The 24,205-nt window shown below is 33.4% G+C and overlaps 2 protein-coding genes across 3 annotated transcripts in view; one reads left to right on the top strand and one right to left on the bottom strand.

Moving 5' to 3' along the window:
- The window catches only part of LOC110460874, a 39,287-nt gene extending 19,908 nt beyond the window's left edge, over positions 1-19,379 (top strand). Inside the window, exons 17-29 of one of the 2 annotated variants that reach the window (XM_021514070.1) lie at positions 872-1,033; positions 3,277-3,393; positions 3,887-3,964; positions 4,907-5,062; positions 6,133-6,258; positions 8,170-8,256; positions 9,922-10,086; positions 10,717-10,839; positions 11,929-12,015; positions 16,586-16,729; positions 17,862-17,981; positions 18,798-18,887; positions 19,291-19,379. In XM_021514070.1, the coding sequence (XP_021369745.1) occupies positions 872-1,033; positions 3,277-3,393; positions 3,887-3,964; positions 4,907-5,062; positions 6,133-6,258; positions 8,170-8,256; positions 9,922-10,086; positions 10,717-10,839; positions 11,929-12,015; positions 16,586-16,729; positions 17,862-17,981; positions 18,798-18,887; positions 19,291-19,311 (1,476 nt within the window). In that variant the 3' untranslated portion in view covers positions 19,312-19,379. Of the gene's footprint in view, positions 1-871; positions 1,034-3,276; positions 3,394-3,886; positions 3,965-4,906; positions 5,063-6,132; positions 6,259-8,169; positions 8,257-9,921; positions 10,087-10,716; positions 10,840-11,928; positions 12,016-16,585; positions 16,730-17,861; positions 17,982-18,797; positions 18,963-19,290 lie in introns of both variants that reach the window. The other variant, XM_021514069.1, reaches the window with a different exon arrangement.
- A 701-nt stretch (positions 19,380-20,080) lies between these two features.
- The window catches only part of LOC110460879 (nose resistant to fluoxetine protein 6-like), a 31,575-nt gene continuing 27,450 nt past the window's right edge, over positions 20,081-24,205 (bottom strand). The window contains exons 12-14 of the mRNA XM_021514075.1: positions 23,286-23,478; positions 21,550-21,692; positions 20,081-20,536 (exon numbers count right to left, since the gene is read on the bottom strand). Coding sequence (XP_021369750.1) covers positions 20,432-20,536; positions 21,550-21,692; positions 23,286-23,478 — 441 coding nt within the window. The 3' untranslated portion in view covers positions 20,081-20,431. The remainder of the gene's footprint in view (positions 20,537-21,549; positions 21,693-23,285; positions 23,479-24,205) is intronic.

The raw sequence follows: 24,205 nt of genomic DNA, 5'->3' as shown, positions 1-24,205 counted from the left end.
GGTGAATAGATCAATAATCAATATACACTACCTTCGCTCTCTTCAAAAAACGCCTGTAGAATCTTGCTTTGGGAGGATGAAGCATTGTCGTGAATATTCTGGATGCCATTCTATCATTTACTTGGAAACTTTTTAATGTAGAATCTTTTGACAGGCTTTAGTACTTTGTCTCTATAAATCATGACATTGATAGTTTTTCTCTTCCTGTCATGGTACCTGAAGCACAGGCCAACCATAATTGAAAACATGGCATACGTCTTGGCGCTTTTTATACGTCTTGCAATCGTTTGATTGATTTCCTTGTATGTTCACCAACCTAAAACAGGTCTCGATGTGACCGCAGGGGTGCCTTTTATGCTGCATAACTCTGCATGTATCTGTTCTAACTAATTTTACATCGTGCTTTGCTATAGAAATTTTTGATTTAATCTCATTTTAGCATTGAAAGGTAGGTAGTCATGAGTGCATACAATTCAATAATGAATATTTTGTCCAATTCCTTTTGGATGATGTCGAAATGTAGCACGTGCATTGTTGCAGTCTCCAAGACCCTAAACTATGATATTGTCCGTTCGCACGGGAGCTGTGTGGTCCGAATTTATTGAATTGGCCTCGAATATTACTGCTTTATATCACACTGGTACCTACAATACTGATATTAAATTGTCAAGGCTATTCTCAATAACTGTTACAGGAAAAGAAAGAAATGTACTAATATCCGTGAGAGATTTTGTACGTATCATCATTGAAAACTAAATCGAGGATTCATTGCAAACAAATATCTATCTATCTGAAACATTGTTGTAGTCTAATGCCGATGATTTGTGTCTATAGTTATATCACACACATGCTTTTTTCTGTCGTCATCAAGCCCCCAACAGCGCCACCTGGAGGAGAAAAAGAAATTAACAGAAGTGATCCAGGTGTAGCAGAATCTGTTGATGCGGCAGTTGAAGTTATCAACCAGGAACGAGGCTATGCTGATATTATAATACGACAGTCTCTTCGGGAACTCTTGGGCGGAACTGTGCAGGTATTAAAACAATAAGAAAACGTCTTATACAACTGTGGCAGGGTTAGATTGTACGTAGGATTACGGTCGCCTTCTAGCGTCGAGCTAGAGGGAATTTCCCTTTAGCTCAGTGGTAGAGCGTCCGACTAGGAACTTGGAGATCAAGGGTTTGATCCCCGGTAGAAGCACACTATTCTCTTTCCTGTTACAAATGGTGTCCGTGGCCTTTCCTGTAGTGATAAGGAGTTATAACCTGGGTTGTGGTGTTCGAGGGCGAACACATTTAAAAAGGGGCAGTAGTGTGGCAGGGTTAAATTGTACATAGGATTAAGGTCGCCTTCTAGCTTCGAGCTAGAGGGAATTTCCCTTTAGCTCAGTGGTAGAGCGTCCGACTAGGAACCTGGGGATCGATGGTTTGATCCCCATTGGAAGCACACTATTCTGTTTCCTGTTACACAACTATATCACACTACTTCATTAGTATAAGCCGTGTCAATACCATGTGATACTACAAGTTGTATTGTACATGTATAAACATAGAGTTAAGGTGTATTACGGTAAATATCTATAATATATATGTTGTTTTATGCCGATTACATTACTTAATTGAAACTGAAAACAATTATGAGTAGTTGACGTTTAGCAACGTCACATATCAATCTTCAATTCACGATTTCTTTTTGAGGATCATTCTTACAACTGTTTTTCTAGGAAATGTTTGATCTTTTATTAATTACTCATATGCACTCTCTATGGATGCTTAAAGCTGTTAAATTACAGCTGACAAATAATTTGAAAATCTTAATGTAATAGACGATAATGAAATGGACATTTGGATATTATTTATGACAATATACATTTTTTGCTCACTGACTTACTCCTGTCCTTACCCGAAACAAAGATTATCTCTTCTTTTTCTGACGACAGAATTCGTGAAAACCTCACATACATATATTTCTTGATCTAGCGATTTATGCTTAAGTTTCCTGTATCTTTGAATTAAACTTTTGGAATTCTCGACTTTGACACAACATATATATCGATAAATGCGCTCTTATTATCAACAATAGCTGCTAAATTCCGCTAGTAGAGTTCTCGGTTTTTAATCGTTCAAATTATCCCACCTGAGCAAACCCCATTTATGTAGGTCAAGGAAGTGACTATTAAACAAGCAGTACAGATCAGGACCGAAAACGGAATATATCATTCTTGTTTAGAAGATTTCTGTACAGCCTCTTTTTGTTGATTAGTCACGTTTTCATACAGCAGTGCGATCTGGCCCCACACCAGAGATCTAACTTTCAAAATGTCCAAATCTTGTGTCGGGCCAGAGGAAACTCGGGATATGCATGAACTAGCAACACGCGTAGTCAACAATGTGAAATTTGATGACTGATTTGGGATTACATGTAATTGGAAAAAGGTGTTGTAAACAGGGTCACTGAAAGAGAGGCATCANGGGAGGACGTTTTATGGCAAATAATGTGCATTGGATATTATAATTAGTCGTATTCTACTAAATATTCCACTTTGGAGATAAATATTACCTTTCATGCCTTCCATTTCCATTTTATTCTTCTAATCTGAGAAGCAATGTTGGTTCAAAATCGTGAAAGTGTTCTATTTATGGTAGTGTCACCTTACACGTTGAACACAACGGGTAACGCGCTTTCTAAACCCAGGGAGACCTCTAACCGCAAGTCCATTATAAAATATCGGCGCTTCCTGAGATACGACAGCCGGAAGAGATATTCACTGGGGAACAACTCAAAACTAGATAACAGTTAAAATATTTTCGCCATTGAAAGCTTTTTTACTTGCGCTGTCCGCTTTGACGAGGCGATGTTATTTGCCATTTTCTTCAACTTTATACATGGTTCAAAAAAAGTAACATTTGTTTGTTTCATCGGTAAATTCGTCCATTTCCTAATTATATTAAAGGAATTGTGTCTCTAGACTAGAACTCCAAACATATTCGGGAAAAAACCAGACGAATGGACAAATCAACTCGGCAGACGTACTGTCCGTATTGAACTTAGTACAATTGTATTACAAAAACAAAAATAAAAATCGAAATGTTAACAAACGAATTTTAGCACAATCAAATTTTAGTGCATTATTGAATTGTAAATGATACATGAAACAACAAATGAAAATATAGAAACTGCAAAAATTGCGTAATATGTGACACACACAAAAAAAATCAAAAACCGTTATACTCTGTACGCTAACAGTATACTAACAACAATACATTGTGTTACCAGGTTGTCGACGGTGAAATATATCGACTTGACTTTACGGTAGGAAATTCTGAGTGCAATAACAGCATCGTCAACATCAACACTTCAAATGCGGATTGTCCGGTCATTCCGGGTATGAAGGTATTTGTCGTTTTCATTAACTTTTTGTACAGCGAATTCGGTACAAACGAGATATATATTATCCTAAACATTATTTTTATCGACTTTATACACCTATAAATAATTTCGACAAATAGCGTTTTCCGAATGTAACTTTTGGATGCAACAGTATTAGGTTTGTTATTTTTTCCGAAATATCATTAATCATAACGGTATTTTAGGCTTAATAAAACTCATAATTGTATGGTTTTGATTCATACAACTGACATTTTTATGCAATTACAATATCTGTTCTGTAACATATTTTTTGTATCTCACCTCCATTTTTAAAGTAAAGCGGTACAGCACAAATTACAATGTATATATGCAGATCGTTATATTCTCTCCACTATTAACTGCAACTTACATGAACACAAAACCTTAAAAGTATCCAAGGAATTGAATAGGCCATTGTTTGTATGAACATTTTCTAATTTTTTTTTTTTGTATCAACATGCATATTTTGTTCGGCCAGCAACGTCTTTGTAACGCAACAGTGGTTTATAAGCATTGGAAAATGCCACGGAGTACTGTCCTGTCACACATGTGCGAGGTAAAATGAACTCATGGGGATTTCTTATTTGAAAAATATTAATTTTGAATTATATTTCCATAGATCAATGCGTGCAAACTTAAATATAACACACAAAGTACTTGTATGATGTATGTTAATTATTAAAAAGTACAACAACAAAATGTTTGAACTTGTGTAAAAGTACATTAATAAAGTGCGATAACTACATTTTATACCGGATTTAATAAATATACTTTCCCAAAATGTGTTTGTGAAATGGTGACTGGTATAAAGGTTTACATATAAATATGTTTATGAAATGGTGACTGGGATAAAGGTTTACATATAAATATGATTGTGAAATGGTGACTGGTATAAAGGTTAACATACAAATATGATTGTGAAATGGTGACTGGTATAAAGGTTAACATACAAATATGATTGTGAAATGGTGACTGGTATAAAGGTTAACATACAAATATGATTGTGAAATGGTGACTGGTATAAAGGTTTACATATAAATATGTTTGTGAAATGGTGACTAGTAAAACGGTTTAACTGTAAATCTGTTTTTGAAATGGTGACTAGTAAAACTTTTTAACTGTTAATCTGTTTTTGAAATGGTGACTAGTAAAACGGTTTAACTGTAAATCTGTTTGTGAAATGGTGACTGGTATAAAAGTTTAAATCTTAATAGGTGTATGAAATGGTGACAAGTATATAGGTTTTATATCACGATATGTGTGTTTACTAGTCATCAATACGTGTGTGTATACATTGGTCGCAAAGTACACAAATAAAGACATTTAACGAAGTATGTATATGCTAATTTGATAAGTATATAAATAAATGATTATAACATATATTCTTTTTTCAATTCAATTTGCAGTTCAACTATTACGTTGATATATTTATTTTTATTTGATGACGATGCATGCAGTATGTCTATATTAAAACTGGATTTCTATCTGAATAATAAAGGGACCGTCCCCTGGTGATCAGGTCATCATCAACAGAACAGATCCTGGTGTCAGCTTTGCAATTGATGATGCCATATCGACTATCAATAAAGACCGGGGATACTCGAACAACACTTCTAGATGGTCATTATACAAACTGGAAGGCGGAACTGAGCAGGTATACTTTATGATGAGACAGAACATACAATCTGTGTACATACACATGAGTGCTTAATGGTCATTTCATTATAAGTAACACTGAATAGAGAGTTTTCTTTTTGCATTGTAGACGTTTTACGGCTTTAAGAGCTAAAAAATAAAATCATAAAAGCTCCACGTTATAGAAAATACAGATAGGATGAAGGAGCAAATGCTTTTGTTCGGCGTTCAAAGTCTTTGCAAAATCTAAAAGTAAGGAGATGAAGGGTAGAGCTCCATCGGGACAGATTATTTAGTGTTTCTTCTATGCTCTCTTTAGTAGAAGATAAAGAGAATATTTCCGATTCTGCAGGTGGTTCACATTGATCGATGTTTTCGATGATATGCAGTCACTGTTCCAAATTTGGTAATCTATGCAACGCACATGTACCAATGCACCCAGAGTAGATATCAGAAGTAAAGGTCCGAATATTTAACTGACTCATGTAATCATTTTATTAATTATTGAAATGCAACAAACGACTGTCAACTGGTTTCCCAGGTTGAATAGATTGGCGGTATGCTTTATTTGTATCGTTTATTTAAAAATGACAAAGGAATATCCATAATCGGATCTGTAGATAGTAGTGGTGGCTTATCAGTGCATTTGTTTTAACTTTGCTCTGATGTTTTGTTAATAAAACCAAGTGATTTGTTAATTTACAACAAAATATCGGCATTTTACTGGTCTTAACTGCTAACACCAAGACAGTTCATATGTATCAGGATCCCACAAAAAAATGAAAGTGCATTGATTAATAATGTGGTGACCACCCGAATCTATCTTCTTTTATTGCACTAGCACTGATATCTTTTATAGTAACCAGACCATTAACCAAATGGAAACATTGTTAATGTGTTGAATCATGGCCTTTTGTTTATATATTTACGATGCGTCTTTGTGACCAACTAGGCGTATGTGATATTATATCATGTTTATGTGTGGAAACGATGGATTATATTTGGTATATATTAATGATATTTGTGTGAGGTATGGCAAATTTAAGGAGAACAATGCATAAGGTACGATCTTTATGTTTCTGTTTTCAGATTGTAGATGGTAGTGTTTATCGGTTGGCATTTACTCTTTCCAACTCAGTCTGTTCCAATACAGTGGAACACAGCAACGCCACATCCTCCGAATGCCCAGTGAAGAGTGGAAAAGCAGGACTCCCTGTAAATATCCATCAATGTGTATTGCTGGCTTCATGTCAGCTTTAACCTGATAACTTTGCCTGTTGTTAAATCATCATATCGCTTTATTACAGTACTCCTGTAGAAATTGTCTAGCACAATCTTTGATGCTCCTACATGTATGCCAGTATACACGAATAGTCTGGAATAGTAAACGCAAACACTCACATTTTATGTAATGGAAAAGTCTATACAAAAAATGCAGTTTGCACTATCATTAACTAGAACAATATTCCACGGAAAGAGCTAAATTTTGATCACCACACAAAGAAATACATATTAAGTATTTCTAAGTGTCTCGTTTGTTTTTGCGATTTTTTGTGCATTTTTTAGAAATGAAACGTTAACATCGTAATTATAATTGTATGTCAAAGTTTATGTGAAAATTTATAATTAGATTATTTCGTTTGAGTGAAGTGTTTTTCGGCCATAATACACAGTATGTTTTATGGTTCTAGGCTTCATTAACATCAACTCGATAAACGAGACAATTTCGACTTTCTGATCATGGACTTACCTACATGTGTACATGTCGCAGTTTATGCGGTATTCAAGAGCTTGGTTCAAGGTTTTTCAAATATGCAGGTTGATTAAGACAGGTCTTGTGGTCACAATAGTGATATCATAGGGAATATCTTACAGCGTATTCAGTAAAACCAAATATATTTCACTCATAAAATTTCTATATCTGCCACTCGTGCTGCCGCACAAGTGAAACATATTTGGTATTACTGACGACACTTAGTATTCTGTTCATTAGATTTTTCGTACAAAAAATCCCACTCCAGAACGCCAAGCGGCACATCAAGTTGACAATAACTTATCTGGGTCTTTTCACCGCTAGAGTGTCTAGACAATTGTACGCGTAAAAATATAGTTCTATGTGCAACTTGTTTTAATAAATTATCGAAACACATCCTTTAATTACTATAATCATTTATTTTTTATATTAAAAATATTTTAGTTCATAAGTTTTATAAAGTATGCAAAATTACTATCATAATATAATTATTTTATATACAGCTGTATGTCCCGTCATATAAACTCGGATCACCTCGCGTAGATTCTATACGAACTCGTATTTATTACCTGGTCTTACATTTCTTATATTTTCTCAAGGATCGCCATACACAAATTTCCTTTGTTTACATTTTGACCTAGTTTTATTGATTTTGAGTTCGCAGTCAAGATGTACTAAGTGAAAACTTGCCAAGTGAAAAGTGACTTTTAAACAACATGTTAATGATAGTGTTTCTCGTTCTATTTATAGCACCACGTTTCCGAAATAACTACTTGTACAAAGGAAGACATATCGTCCCGAGTATTTCTAGACCATTTACTTTTAAAACCCTCTAATCAATTCAGGACGAATGGTGTAATAGTAAAGAAGAATGAATGGTATCTTTTTAATTAAAAATTAACAAACAGTTTTGGAATTGAAACTATCGTGTAACGTAATTGATATCCAGCTAAAAACTGTTCCTGTTACGGTACACTGACTGTAGGCGTGTTATATTTATTGAAGATATTCATAAATATATAAACTCCATAATCGACAACCCCTACATCTAAATAATAGTTCTATCTTGAACTAAATACCATATGAAATTATAAATAGATTTATTTTGGTTTTAAAATATTACGTTACTTTTGGTTGGTTCTATGTTATTATTTTATGATTTGTGTTCACTTATTGCCTGCGCATAATTTGTAGGTCATGTTCTTTTCTCATAGTCGATCGGATTGTGAACATACCAACATCGATGCTAAGTATTCATATGCATGCCTATCAAATTGTGAAATATACTTAGTTCATGTTTTTCATTTCTAATGTGTATTGATTTTTTAAGGAAACAAACATATTCTGTCCAGCTTAGATACACTTTGTTACAGATCCAGAGATGTGAATCTAAAGTACTATACCGCCGTTGGTTAGGAAATGTGACAGATGTAATGGAACACGAATGTGAAACTTTACCGGTAAGTGTCCAGTGTTCTTGACAAAGTAGATAGAAGGATAAAAAAATGAATAAAAATTAAAATGATTGATTTTTTTTTTATTCTTAAGAGGCAATACTGTGTTGATAAAATGGATTGGTTTTGCGAGGCAAATCAATTAGTTCAAGATCGGTGCTACGGTAATTAACTGTAGGTTTGAACTCTTCCACTTAGCCAGTCCGTCTAATTATCACTTTCTGCAAGGTATATAACATTTACTCTGTCACTTTTGATTTTATAATTTTGTATGCGATTACCTCTTTTGATGATGGAGTGTCGCGATATGAAACCTGGTCTCTTGTACAACTATACACAGGTCCCTTTTTGGTACAAACCTTTGTCTGGATGTTCGTTTTATCTTTATTGACCTCTTATTGTTAACAATTCTTTAGTGTTGTAGATATGTGAAGCGGTGATACTCCATTTACTGTGTTTTTTATCATAAAGTTTTAGTTTTGCAAAGAATAAAAGATATCTTTATAAAATTATGTAATACAATGTTAGGCCTACAACAAAGGTTACTGGATATCTCGCTCACATCTTCATATAAAGAATCATAAAGACAGACGTCAAAGAAAGACGGCGTATTGGAAACAAACACAATGCCTTAAACTTTGCATAGCATCAGTCATTGGTTTGTCTAGTGATGATAAAGGATGGGATAAGTATTGTAAATATACCTATACTAACGCACTTCATTTTAGCGCACTACCGAATTAAAAAATGCAACATTAAAACGCATTGACGAATTGGGGTTACCCGTAAATATGCAATTGAGAACAGTATACAAACACTTCAGTTATTACATTTATATATGAACGAAATAACTTAAGCGCTTTAGTATGACTACCGCTAAAATTTTTAAAGTTTACAGTTGTAGTCAAAATGGAATATTGTTTATTAGTTTACCTTATATAGGCCGATGTTCATTGGTTTTCAATGTTAGCCGTTACCGAATCTGTTTAACCACCAACAAGAGGACGTTAATTCGAAATAAGATCGTCGTCATTACACTCATAAAGCATGATTCATTTTCCATTCTTTGATGTTTAATACCCTTTTCGTCAAACTAACAGGTTGTATTACATGGCATCGTTGTAAAAACCTTTATTCAATAATGTAAAATTCACCAAACAGATTGCTGTTCATGTTTACAGCACCAGGAACAAATATAGTAAAGTAATAGACAATTGAAATTTATACAGGATTTATAACACAAATGGATTTGTATTATGGTTGAATTTGTAAAAGCTGCATGCAATGTGCTATAGTAATTGTATAGGCGCAAGAAGTATCGGCAAACCTGGTCCTTTTTTAAGTATCCCTGTCCCATGGCAAGCACGAAGATAGATGATCCCGTTGTAGATTGTCTTACATAAAGCAATATCTCTTTAGGTTCGTTTTTGATATACATCAATTTGGAATGAGCGAATAAGCTTTACCACCGACCAGGTTATTCATTAGGTTTGCAGTTGGATGTAAAGGGTTGGAATCCGGGTCTGAACTGTTACTGTCCGAGTTTCGATACTTTTTTTTTATTTTTTTGATTGGTTTATTTAATTACCATTGTGTAGTAAAACTACTAGATTTGTAAAAGTCTTTTTTATGCAGGTAAAACAAATTCTTAACTGTCTTTGATTTGTGTAGCTTCCTCCTCCAGGACCACGGGGAGGTGATATACCGTACAATAAGAACGATCCTCACGTGATTACAGCCACAAATGCTGTTGTTGACGTTATCAATGAAGACCGAGGGTATTCCGATCAGGTTCCACGGAAATCACTGGTTGGCATATTAAACGGGACATACCAGGTATTATCCCAGATAAAGAACATTAGGACAGTCAAATTCACAAAGGATGTTGTATTAATTTCTATTTTATATTTGAGATGTATTACAGTTATTTAATTACATTTCCTTTTTGATTCGGTAAAGCCTCGCTAAAATAGACAAAAATAGGAATATCAGATGAAATGGAAACTTCAGATGTAAGATCAAGTGTAGATCGCATACAACGAACGAACGAAAAGCGTTTATATTGATCCATTGTGGGGAATTACACTCAAGTTAATTAGCAGATATTTTGAATAACATAAATACCCATTCATTTCGTTGAAATGTATTTAGTTTTAATCAAGAAAAAATGAACGACCTCTCCATTTTAATTTTATGAGTATCTTTTTGTGACCCTGACTGAAACAAAAGTACATGTAATTGATAGTTTCATTTTGATTTTGTTAACAGTACATTTTTATGTCAACATCTTATTTTCGTGATTTGATCGATACTAAGCACATTTCCTGATAAGCTTATGAGCTATTATTGAGACATTTAATTTCAAAAACAACATTGGATATCCATCTAGAATTAATATACATAACCTTTCAAATTGTTATATAATTTCATCACATTTTACTGATATTTTACCTTTTATTATCCTAGATAGTTGATGGTGAACTTTTTCATTTGAAATTCATCGTTGGAATATCACTTTGCAACAACAGCAAGGAAAACGCTAACAAAACTACAAAAGACTGTCCTTTGAAACCTGACTCTCGATTACGGGTGTGTTTTTTACTTTCCAATACTATGACTTTTTTTCAATTTCAATTTTATGATTTTTTTATTGACAAAAGAATGGTAGCATATGAACAAAAATGGACAAACAGCTTTAACCCTATATAAGTTCTCTCCCTGGGTAGTATTTGGACATACATGCAAAGTTTTCTGTCAATAATTAGATGTCGTGACTTGCTTTAGTTTTTTAGACAAGTTAAAAATAATAGAAAAAAAAATATGAACAGTGTTTTCTTCGAATTCAAGAGGATATTTGTAGGAAACTGTTTCAAGTGGGGGTGAACTACTACATGTACTGTAGATATTCAAAAACATATATCTAGCTCTAATGAAGTCGTTGTTGATATTGTTTTGGTCGTTTATGTTTTGTTTTTAAATCTCAATGATCACTATAATTAAAAGTTTTTGCAGTGTCAATTTTGTGATCTTGTATAAAGATTTTGACGTTGTAAACTAGGAAATTGTGAAATTCGTCTTCAGCCAGACGTTGTGTTGGTCGTGTTCAATTCACGAATTCCTCTGTCTGCTAAAATCATTAAGATTACACTGCGCATGTTCTCAATTCAAATAACCAGACTAATTGTATCAGTAACAGCAATACGGTGTCCTCATCCATATATATTTAACTGAAACAACATGAGAATCACAAGGCAGTAAACCGAAAAAAAAGAATGCAGTAAAGTCTAATATATTACGTTTCAAGATCGTATAAATGTATTTATTATGTTGCAATTACATTACACATCAGTGAACAAATTATAAGCATAGAGAGGGAAAGCCTTTGTCTTATAACTGTAGTATATAGAAAGAGGTTTAACATTTTGGAATACACAAATGTTCAACGGAATTGTGTAAACAGATAGTGAAAGATACAAAAAACAATATGTGACATAAAAAATATTGGTTAGATGTATGTATTGATGTATTTATTTTTTAGATTAAAATAAAATGATATGTTTTCACATTAGATTATTACATTTTTGTCTAAAGTTCATTTGATAGTTTTAATGACATAGTAAGATTCAACTGATGACGTCACATATATTGATATCGTATTTCTATTTCTTATTGTATCAGCCTACCGAATGTGCCGCTCTGGTTAATTACAAACCATGGAAATCCAATACAAAAGCTCTGAATTGGACTTGCGACAAATCCATGAATGTAAATATGTTTATTTTATTCAAGATCGGAATAATACTAAGTCGTAACCGATATATATATTTGTCCGCTGAATTTCGTTCTGTTGTACATTAACATTTATTTTTATTTTTAAATGGGCTAGGGCTTAACAGCTGTCGGATAGATAGGCATGTTGAAATGTACGAGGTCATGACCTGTTTTCACTGTGACTGGTGTATGAGTCATATAGATATAATGTTTGACATTGACCTTTGGTTTGGCTAAAATTTCCAAATAGTAACATATAGGAACAAACAGAAGCCACACGGTACCAGTAGATTTATATATAAACTTATTGGACTGCAATATTTGTTACACTTCTATTGTGAAGAAAATATATAAAAAGTACTCATCAGAGTAACTTAAATGTGAGGAGAAGAAAACTTGTTAGTTAAGATTTCCAAATTTATACAAAAGAATTGTAAAAGATGATACTGCAGAGAATTTGGATAAAGTACAGAGATAGCAATTTTCTTAGAATACAGTAAAGATGTTAATTTTCCCAAACGAATCATTTCTGTCCATCTATATAGTCGTGTGCTTCTGTATACCACTTCGTGATCGTACTGGACAACTAGTCCCGTCTTCTCAAGATCACGGCTGTTGGGGGAACGTACAAAAACAACTTCAAACACATCAAAAGGAAATAAAACGGGGGGAGGGTCACTAATGGGGAGGGGGTATAAAGGCTGTTTGTTTTAGGTGTTTTTGTCCCCTATAAAAGGCCGACATATATGGATTGACCAGTGTGTACAATAGATGGTGGAGAGACAGGTCGCATCCGAACATGATTGATGCATATTTGTAAACAAAATGTATTTATTTTATTTTAAATATGATCAACGTTGCGTTTGTTGTATGTTATGCAGTGGATGATCTATAAGCAAATTGGCATATGCAAAGGGTTATGTGGCATTGCTTGTAGTTCCATAGTTATTCTTGAGTAATAATATGGTACACATGCACGGAAGTTGTCATCATATATTGAGGTGAGAAATAGTCCAAAACAAAGTCTCCGTGTGTTATTTCTGTAGAAATAGGATTGGAGTAAGTCCATGTCATAGCTAAACCCTGTGTAAATGTAAAGGTAAATCGATTTAAAAATCACCAGGTGTGTGCTTTACCATTGTGTGACCATTGACCTTATCGGATAGGTTTGGTGGAGACAATCTAGTTTATTTCGTGTATATAGGATGATACACCACGATATATTTGAACTCGGGAGGTGATCATATAATGATGAATTACTCCTCGCAATGAGTAACAACTATAATATATTCATCAAGTAAGTGTTCTGTTATAAACGAACAGGTATGGACATGTTCCGATAAATATAACAGACCGTATTCATGTACTGACATGTTACAAGGTTTAATGTGATTATACACGCATCCACACCCACCATCACCAACACCCGCACACACACACACACAATCGTAAAGATTCATTATATATTACATATTTCTTACCTTCAAAGGGGCCAACAATGTTGGTTACATTGTCTTTGAAGATTACAAATTGAAGGCAGCCATTTTAATTGGGTTAGAATATGACTTGTTATATGTCACCATGACTACAATATAACGTCGCATAGAATGTTCCTTACTAAACAAAGCAGTTTGTGCATCAAAACAACCAAAATGAAAAAAGAAGTTTTGTCATCATATCTTTATTTTGATGCATTATAATACAGTTATTACATATTTAAATACATATTGAATGATCTCCGCGATATGTTATTTTAAAACCCGGTATAACGATAGTAAGCTAGAGCGGAACGACACACGTGCATACCTTCAGGTATATTGTGTTTTAATAATCTATGTTATGCATTGTACACTATTGCATCAACTGTAATTTGTGTTATACATTGTGATATCTTGTACATATGTATGTCTACTCTCCGATGTGTTGTAAACATAAGGAAATAAAGAATCTGAATCTTTAGAATTTGGGAAAGCGACCCAGATAATATTGTAAACAAGTACAAGTAACATCAGCGTGTCGACATGTAACGTGATAAAACTAATTGATTACTGTACTTCAAATATTTTTATTGTTTAATTTGTGATTCTGGTTATTCTAGATATCCATTTGACAATCAAATTGATTGGCACTTCTGTTTGTTGTGTCATGGTTTCGTGCACAACTGTAGACTTATTCAATGGTACAAGTTATATCCTGTGGCGGTCATTCGGTCATCGTAATTATACGTATGCAATACAATATAATAGGCTGTCATCAATGTAAGATAATGTAAATTAATCTATAATCAACCCTCAAAAATCCCTCCACAATCTAAAACAAGTTTCCGAAAATTCCCCAAAAGAAACCTGCTTGTATTTTCAGGTTTTAAAATCACTTATTTCCATATGAATAATGTTTAACTGAGCATCGGTCATGCACAAGTTACATATTTAATTATACCTATTTTAAGCTTAATTGATCAGCAATTCTCACAGTTGATATATTTAATGGCTATTTGGCTGTCTGTGTGTTCGCCTGTCTCCCTTTCTGTGCATTTCCTTTTTTCCTTCAATATAGCGTCCTCAAAACAGTGCCTAGATCTGATTTTGCAAAATAAATGGGTACTGAATATAGTCTATAGAATGAGTTTTCTTTTGCACACTGAATATCATCTGTATCAGCAGGTGATACGTTTTGTTAATTATTGCGGGCAGGTAGTTAGGAAAAGATATATCAGCGACGAATACAGTTTTTAGTATTAATAAAATACACCTTAGATTTTAGAATATATCTGACATTATATTTGCTTACTTTGTTACCCTTTATCAGCGTTTTTGCACCACTTGTCTGTCGTAGTTTAGGATATGTCTATTGCTAGCATTGATAAGATGTTTCACAAGACCGGTGACGTCAACAATATGGTCTATATAAAGACATCATATCTGTGACAGTGTATACACGTTTGAGCACAATAGTTTTGCCATCTCAAATATTATATAGAAGCCAGACATGAATATTATGAATATTATTATACTTGTATCCACATTATTTTCGACAACATTGGCTTATCCACAAATGCTGGAGCAAAAGGTAAACATTTTGAGATTCTTTTTAGTACATTGTATATAAATATCGTGTTGATCATTTTCTAGTCAAAATCAAGGAACGGCTAATACTAATTGCCAAGCCTGTCTTGAGTGTATCTATATTTCTGTTTATTCCATCCTTAAAAAAAGATACCAAAACAACCTTAACAAGAAACGTATTTTGATTTTAGTAAGAATTTTAATCCATAATAATCATTTGTGCACGATGTTTTTATTATATTTATTATTTGATGTTTAAAGGCCTTCCAATAGCCAAAGTCATATGTAAATGGTGTTTACACATGATTTGGACATCAAATATCCACTATCAATGACTGTCTTGCTGAAACGTCATGTTGGGAAAGCATCACCGTATATGTTTGAGCATGTATAAGACAATCAACTACCAATAATTAAATCCGGACGTCCGGAGTTGGTGTCAACTTTTGGAATTTCATGATCGTCACGACAACGATTTATTCAGTTTTCATTCGGTATTTAAGACACTCTCCTGCATTTACCAGCTTGTAGACAAATTCATTAAATATTGATTGTATCAGAATATTGTGTACTGTATAATGTATACATAGTACATTGAGCATAGACATTTTGTCAAAACGATATATTTGTTCAATTAGCTTCCAAAAAAAAATAAACCCGAACACTCACCCTAAACTGAAGTGAGTTTACCACCATCGTACATGCATGCTTTTAACAGTAGGACTGGTATTATGGTATCATAATTAATAAACTGTATTGAACTCTTTTTGTACAGACACAAACAATGACATGGAGGAATTAGTTGTGTTAAAATTTGGATGACGTGTTTTATTTTATCAAGATTCGATTTTTACATATAGCAGAATTATCCTATTACTTTTTAATCTAGTATACTTTATCACTTGTTTGTGTAAAATACATTCACAATCCTCCCTACGCTCTTGCATTGTATTTTAAATATCGTTTTGTGTAAAGAACGGAAAAGAAAGAAAGAAACAAGATTATTTAGATCCCCATTAAAACTTATACTAACTGGACATTCAACAAAGGAATATCTTTCTCAGGTATTAAATGGAAGCTTTACTTTCTTGTATGAAAGTGGAAGCGTTATGGCGAAAACAGCACGTTTCCGGATAACGTTGTGTTTTAATTATTGCCTTAAGGGGGTTTATTCTATTCTATTTTTGACCTTCTTTTTGTGTCTGTATGATTCCTGTTTTCTTTTTCTGCTTAATGTTTTGTTTGTTTTCTGTTTTGACTTTGGTGTGATGTTATTTTGTCTTCATATGTGAATTGAAATTGATAGCATGTTTCTTTTTTATTAAAGCCGCTCAATTTACCCAACGGTTTATCACTATCAACTTGTCAGACGGCTTAATTAAAAATCCTAAACATGAACACATTCTTTCAGTAAATGTTCACTTTTAAGATGTTCCACAATTTCCTTTAACTTCGTTGTTAATAAATAACCGCATGGCTATTTTTTTTTACTGCTACAGGTACGAAAACTCTCTGACCTTCACGTGCAGTCGGCATTCAAATTATCTGGAGATTTCGCAGCAAATGAGATCAACAAACATAACGGTTATTCTTGCTGCACATACAAATACGTAGTTAAAGACGTAGTCAGTCCTACTTCAACGGTAAGTAGCCCTCAGTTCCTGAGCTCCTTCCTAATCTATTCAAAACATTAATTTGATTTATTATACTATTTTTCATTACCGAATACCTGCGTGATTATGTACAATAGGTACAATACAATCAGTATTAGATAATACTAATAATAATTCAAGGTTATTCTGTTTATAGATTATCACACTGTATTTTCAGGGTTTGTCGTGAGAATAATTTTCTCATCGCCAGCAGGTGGATAAAATCGAGAGGCTACCGCAGGTGATCTCGATATTAAATCTTCGTGCGAGCGATTAGAACATTGTTCGAACGAGAAAAATATTTTTAAAACAATCCTATCGTCATTGGCTTTTCCATATGCACATTTACACCTGATATGGTGTTGCTAATGATATGTTTATGACGGACTATTTTCTTACGGGGATCACTTTTTTGTGGATACTATTTTCGAACGTCATCTGGCGCGAGCAAACGTTCTTTTCTTGAGAAAATTCGTTCCCAAGTGCTGGGGAATGGGAACATCCGTTCTCAAGTTTTTCTCAAGTTGTTCTCGAGTCGTTCTTAAGCCGTTCTCAACTTCTTCTCATAATGACAACCAATGATAATTAATTTATCATGCTACCGGTAGGTGGTATGAAGTAGTATATAGATGAGAAACCGCTTTATCACAACCTAGTTTTAGAGGTCATCTCAAAGCGGTTCACAAATCATACAAATGCAGATACAATTTTATCTTATTATTTTTTTAGCATAACGCATCTTTTACAACGGTGATGGTCAGGATGCACGTATGCGTGAGGGTCTATCTCCTCTATAACACTGTGTTGTATATAGATATTTAGCCAGTAGACAGTTATTTATAATTACGATTGTTACTGTGATATTGATGTCCTATTATAAAAGAAATATGTGATTGCTATATAACTAGTAAAACATGCTTAGATGGATCTAGTATATCTTACACTCCGATAAATAAATGATTTTGATGTAGAAAATATACTAAAAAGAATGATCATGAGACATAAAACGATTAATTTCCTCATTGAGACAGGGATCCCTAAGGAAATGTTGAAATACTCACAGAAAACAGTGTTACTTAGAAGGAAACAGTCTCATTCTTTGCATTTGTGTGTTTATCGTTAGATCACTGGAACCGTGGAATCCCAGCATATGACACTGCATTTGGGGGAATCATTTTGCACGAATAATAAACTTAACAAAGATCGAACTGCTGAAAGCTGCCCGTTACAACCTGGAGTACCGGTAAGCTATACCACGAACAAACATGTCTGAAAATAACAGAATATTGATTATTTTTATCAAACCGATTGAAATAATGTATCTTAGTTTCTCTTTTTTATGAAAAATTGTTCAAACGTTTTTTTTTATATATATTGATACTTTGTTGATAAATTATTCTGGATTCAAAACGCAATAAATAGTCAGCATTAGTGAGGAAAAGCTGTCGCTTAAAAAGGTTGTATATACATTAAAGATTAAAAAGTGTTGAGGAAATCAAGACTACTGAAATAATATCATTATTGATCTGCATGATGCGTGTAGCCTGCAGGAGTAGTATTTATTACAGTCGAGTGAAGCGCCTGTCTTAACCTGTTGTCTTTTTGGTGTCTGGTGAAAGCAGATCGATTAGGCATAACGTGGCCTCTCGTGGGTAAATTCTATTTATATATCAAGAGGATTTGTGTTGTTGTTGTTGATGTTGTTGATATTGTTGTTTGTTGTTATTTGAATCAATAAAAAACAAAATCCCGATTATGTTTGCAGCGGTTTCCAAGATATCTGTTAAGAGAAAAGCACGTTATCTTAGTGAACTTATTTTTGCGAAAATTTGCATTTCAAAATAAACTCGCTATAAATCTCTTCGTATCCACCGATTTCTGGGATACCCTTTGGTTTAATAATCATTTATTTGATTTCGTGATAAAGCAAGTCTGTTTTTTTTTCAACAAATCATATTTGCCTTGTTCGAAAAATAGGTCGGTCTAATTTCTTTTTTTTATTTCTTATTGAACTTTTTTTTTTTTATCTTATGTTGACAAAAAGTATGTTTATACATAGATAACCAGATGTGACGTCACTGTGTCGATACATAATGGACACGAACTCTCTGTGGATCACTACACGTGTACTGGTGGAGATATGGCAACGGTAACGTGGATCCTACAATTTTCGTTATAGATTAATTTAAACTAACGAAGTTCCACTGAATTGGAATTAGTGAAGGTTTGTGACATTTTATCATCACTGATGTCACAATGTCACTCAATGGACACCAAATTGCATCTTAAAGCATTTACATTGATAATTTTAAAAGACGGTAAGTTGTTCGGAAATAAATTAACAACATGATTTGTTTATATTTCACACATATTGTAAAATAAGTATTAAGAAATCAGGGTAATGAACGTTATCTGTAAAAACAGATAAATTTAAATAAATGTTCTTATATAGATATATATATATGCAAGTCACCGCCATGACATTTTAAGTGAAATTTTATTTGGATTTGCTAGAATTATATACTTTTTAACGATGTTGATTTATTTTTCAGGCGTCCCCTCTGGTTGGCTAACTGCTTCATAAATCTGGTATTTCAAATGTTATTTGTTTTTAAATAAAATAAAATTTCAGCACAATGCATTTCTATTAACCACTTCATTTATGATTGGCGACATGAAAATAGAGTCAAGATTTAAACCAATCAGAATTTAAGTACATATTTCGAAAGTGAAGTTTCCTAAAAAAACTTAATGGAGATAGTAAGTAACTGTTCAAATTTAGGAAATACAATGCTGGCGTTGACATAAAAATATAAACATGATAAGATTAACACCGCAAACATATAAGCATACCTACATGTAGTGTAAACAATCGTATTCGTTAGGGTCGCACTGTTTTGGAACAATGACAATAAATTCCTCAAACAGAGTAAAAGTAAAAAGAAGTATATAACATCAAACATTCCATTAGATACAGTAGTCAGTGGATGTAACAAAAATCAAACTAGTGTTTAAGTCCATGGACGTAAAGATATACATTTTTCACTCATACAATACAAGATGTTGTATTGCAAAAGTCGCCAAAACTCCTTATTATTGAACTTCGTCCGTTTTTATCCACTAATCTAACCAGCTAACTGAACCAGAAATGGATTGTGAGGATTTAACACCATCAATGCTACCACTACTTGTCCTCTTTATTCCGTTCTCTACGTCTTGTTCGTTCACAATTGTTGTTTGGTCCAAGTGTATGAGAAACAAATGAAATTGAACGTTATAATTCTTGCTTATTCAGAAAATATTCAGCTATGTAATAAAAGCTACTCAACACATATTTGTTCATCTGAATCGTTTATTATGCGAATAGATATCTTGCACGCGGGCTACAGCTATCGTGAAAATATCCAAACGCGCAATGCACTCTAGGATATCAGATGGACACATCCACACACGTTTAAGTGTTTTCCCTATGTATTCAGCTATATTATTACTTCGTATTTTGCAAAATAACATTTTGAGATAAAATAATTTTATGCTTTGTAATATCGTTTTAGAAATCACACATTTAAACTATAACATGTATAGAAAACGGAAAATTGGAATAAGGTTACTAAATAGAACTGAGTGAATAGGTAAGTCATAACTAAGAAGTTTAACACATTGGCTACCACATACATTATGTAGAAGCACACTTCACAGTATTAATTTGCCAAGAGCGATGAAAGGAGCTTCAAATATCAATGACGTCACAAACGCTGCCATGAAGCTGAAAACGGTGTTTCCAAGGAAAAGATAGATCTGCAAAGGAAACAAAACCTAGCTTGTAATAAGAAAAAACCCACCAATAAATAAAATGAATAACTGTAATGTTTTATATTATTCTTATACATGTAAACATGTACTCTTTGTGACTGTCACAATATAATCTCGGAATTACTCATTCACGCTTAATGAAACTAAGCGAACGTGTATAAAATACATTCTGTTGCATATTCTGTCCTGTAGCTCTTTAGTGTTTCTTATACTCAGTAAAATCCCCTTAATTTCGTTATCGAAATAACTGTAACACAGTTAGGACATACCATTGCATTCGTAAAGGTAACACAGGGTATCGTTTTCCTTTCAGAAATGATTTTCAAAGTATCGTTATGTAGGGACAAACAGTTTCTTATGCATAATTACACTTGATGCAGTGGTACGGAGATCCTTTTGTGTTTAGAATGAGAAACTGATATGTGTAGTTGATGGTGATCTAGCCGAAACTTTTATAGTTGCACGACTGAAAAATCGTACATTTTAATGCTGGTAACTCTTTACATCCCGTTTTGTATTTAATCATATGAGTAAAAACCTGTAACGAATTTGAAACCTTGGATACATACTTTCGGTTGTCAAAATCACGAAACCTGATAATTATACTTGCGTGCAACGTATAGCATGAATTTTATTTGCCATGATTATCATCAAGATGCCCATGTTTTACTAAATGCGGTTAACATCATATATCACACGGCAATGGCATTTCTACTGTAAAATTACCAATATTTACGTTTTTTCAACGTGTACCTTGGATATTAAATAGGTGTGTGTATGTTCTTCTATATTTCAATAATTTTTATATGGATATTTTTTTTATTTTTTTTGTAATTAAGTTTAATATTTGATGGAAATTGTTTATTCCTTTCTGTCATTGCTCTGTTCTGTTTGTGGATGTTGACTTTAAACGGGTGATTCACACACCAAGGCCAAACACATATAAACACATGTTTTCAAAATATATAAGCATTTTTTAACAAAATTTAAATACATACCATGTTGTACACTGTATAATGAAAGACATCATAATTGGTGTTATTCTTTGTAGCCATGATTAGGTAATGGACCAAGTAGGTGGCATAGGAAATACGGGAAAGAGGTACCAATCCTTTCCATGACAGGATCGAGTTGACGGGACCTTTGGAAATGAAATTAAAATTGTTTATAAATCCAAATCAATAAAAAATGGAATGTGATGGCAAAAGAAAGAACATGTATAATTTCAATAGTAGTTAAAAAGCAGACTACTTGTTTCTTACTCCATAAGTACAGTTTGAATGTTGAAACAAACAGACTAATCTCAAATGCATACACGAAAACACAAAAATACACACATCACACATGTATTCCCATGCAGTATAACCCCATTCCATCACATTCACATACAATGAACTAAGATACAAAAACAGTTATAAATTACAAATACATCTTCTTTTGTCATTAAATTCTATATAACAAACAACAGATTTAGTTAGTATCTGGACTACTAGCAAATCAAACCTTCCGACACCTCGTTACTGTAAGGCCAGCAATGAACGCAATAATGAATACATTATTGCAAAGGTCACATATAGTAAAACTACCGTAGTTATACCTTCAGCCATAAAGTCGTCGTGATAGACAAGTATATAACTTGATCACTCATTTATTTTGTTTTTATTTGATACGATTTTATTCAAAAAGGCATAACGTAGCAATATCAACCCTTACATTGACATTTACTATTGGTAACAGTGATTATTTGTTTTTCGTATATGTTGGTAGATGTAGTTCAGGGTTTCAAAAATATCTAAACCACTGACTTTTTTTATGGATTATGTCGAATACTTAAAGTTCTGCATATGTCCTTAAAAGTACATTGTAATCGCTAGCTAACATCGTTTCCTATTTTCATAGTATACTGAATCGAAAAACTAACGCAACTTCTAAAATTGTATGTATTGCTTATAAGATATACATAGCTGTATAAAAATCGGGGAAATAAAATTGCACCCTGTTTATAACCCTAACCAATACTTCAAGTCTACCAGGTGTTACAAGAAACTTATACACGTCCGGTGCGGCTCAAATATCTCAACATCTGTGCCTACATTAACATATGCGCTCTTTTTCATTGAAACCAGCAGCAATTTATCACTTACATCGAGACAAACCATCGCCAATATTATTGCAAACAGTTATGTTTTTTTCAGTTATGCCATGCCTATTACAAGCTAATAGAATACGTCATATCACGGTGGTTATGGGAGGGAGCACGCACATTCAGGACGATCGACATTAAAGATTTCACAAATCGACTGCTAGTGTTTTATTTAATAAAGATTAAACATGTTTTAACATGTTTTGCAGGTATTCATCACAATGTTTATTACTGTAACAATATAGTAAAAGAAATTAATCGTAAAAACACCTGCAGAATATTATATATTCCAATACAAAAAAACTGGAAAATGATTTTGTCAAAATGATTTCGAAAGCAAGACTGCCTTGAGTGTAAACCCACTTCTGATTTTGTAAGGTAGATATCTTGCCACAGCGTTTACAAACGGATTGGTTGGCAGTTAAGATATGTTATAAGATCATACGTTTAGTGACGATAACGTCATGGCTTGAGTTAAAATATGCTTTAAAGTTGTATGTCAGAAATGAACAGTGAAGATTGTTTTTCATACACTATATCTATAACAGTAGAAAACGTAACTGAATGTGATATACTCAAATGTCTATTTACCTCCCATGTGGTTGTGGCAGGAAAAGATAACCCAAGCGACACAGAGCGCCCACACAGGTCGGTCAAACGCCTCGTAAAATGCATTCTGCCATCTGGTCCAAGGCTCGCCTCCTTTTCTATTGAAGTCATACAGAGAGTACTTCAACGTCAAGGCGACGGCTGTTGCGGTGGTCCACCCCGCAAAATTTAGAATCTATAAATTATGCAAAAGTCTCCATTAAGATAGGAAATGATGTTCAAGCTAAATCTATCTTCAATCTGATCTTGCATTAAGTACAAACTATAAGTTATAAATTATGTTTGCACTTCGAATTTATTACCTTGAAATCTCTAATTTTCTTGAATCTTATTATTTCTCTTCATTCACGAATTCGAAGGTTCACGACGTTATTACGGATTTGGTATTATTTCTTGTTCGTATCAGTTGGTACTTATCATTATCGAAGTCATGTACCAACGACATCGTGTTTTCGGAGGAACCCCTGATAGTTGGGTACCACGAAAATAACGAATATATGCTAAAAATGGCCTTACAAATCGCAACATCCATATTACAACAACAAATGCCTATCAACCCACAGGTCATCTTCTAAGCGACAGAAACATGAACCTTAAATAAAAGAGCTGATAACTGATCACTCATAGCCTCGCCTTAGTTGGTGAAAATCCTGAACTATATTGAACTTAGCAGGTTGAACATTAACACCATTTGACCATACTCTCATCAATTACGGACACTCATTTGCTATGTCACAATGGGTCTAACATGTTAAAAGTGTTCAGTTTTACGTATATTCAAAATTGATTAAAATCTTAAAATTTCAAATCATTTGAACCACAAAATGCGAATTTTGGTATACAGTTTTAACTGTGTGATTTTCATATCAATAAGCACACATAATCCTTCAGTCAGATTCATG

The sequence above is a fragment of the Mizuhopecten yessoensis genome, unplaced genomic scaffold, assembly GCF_002113885.1.
Source record: "Mizuhopecten yessoensis strain PY_sf001 unplaced genomic scaffold, ASM211388v2 scaffold10509, whole genome shotgun sequence".
Classification (NCBI taxonomy): Eukaryota; Metazoa; Mollusca; class Bivalvia; order Pectinida; family Pectinidae; genus Mizuhopecten; species Mizuhopecten yessoensis.
The sequence above is the reverse complement of the archived record's forward strand: the minus strand, read 5'-3'. Positions and strand labels throughout refer to the sequence as shown.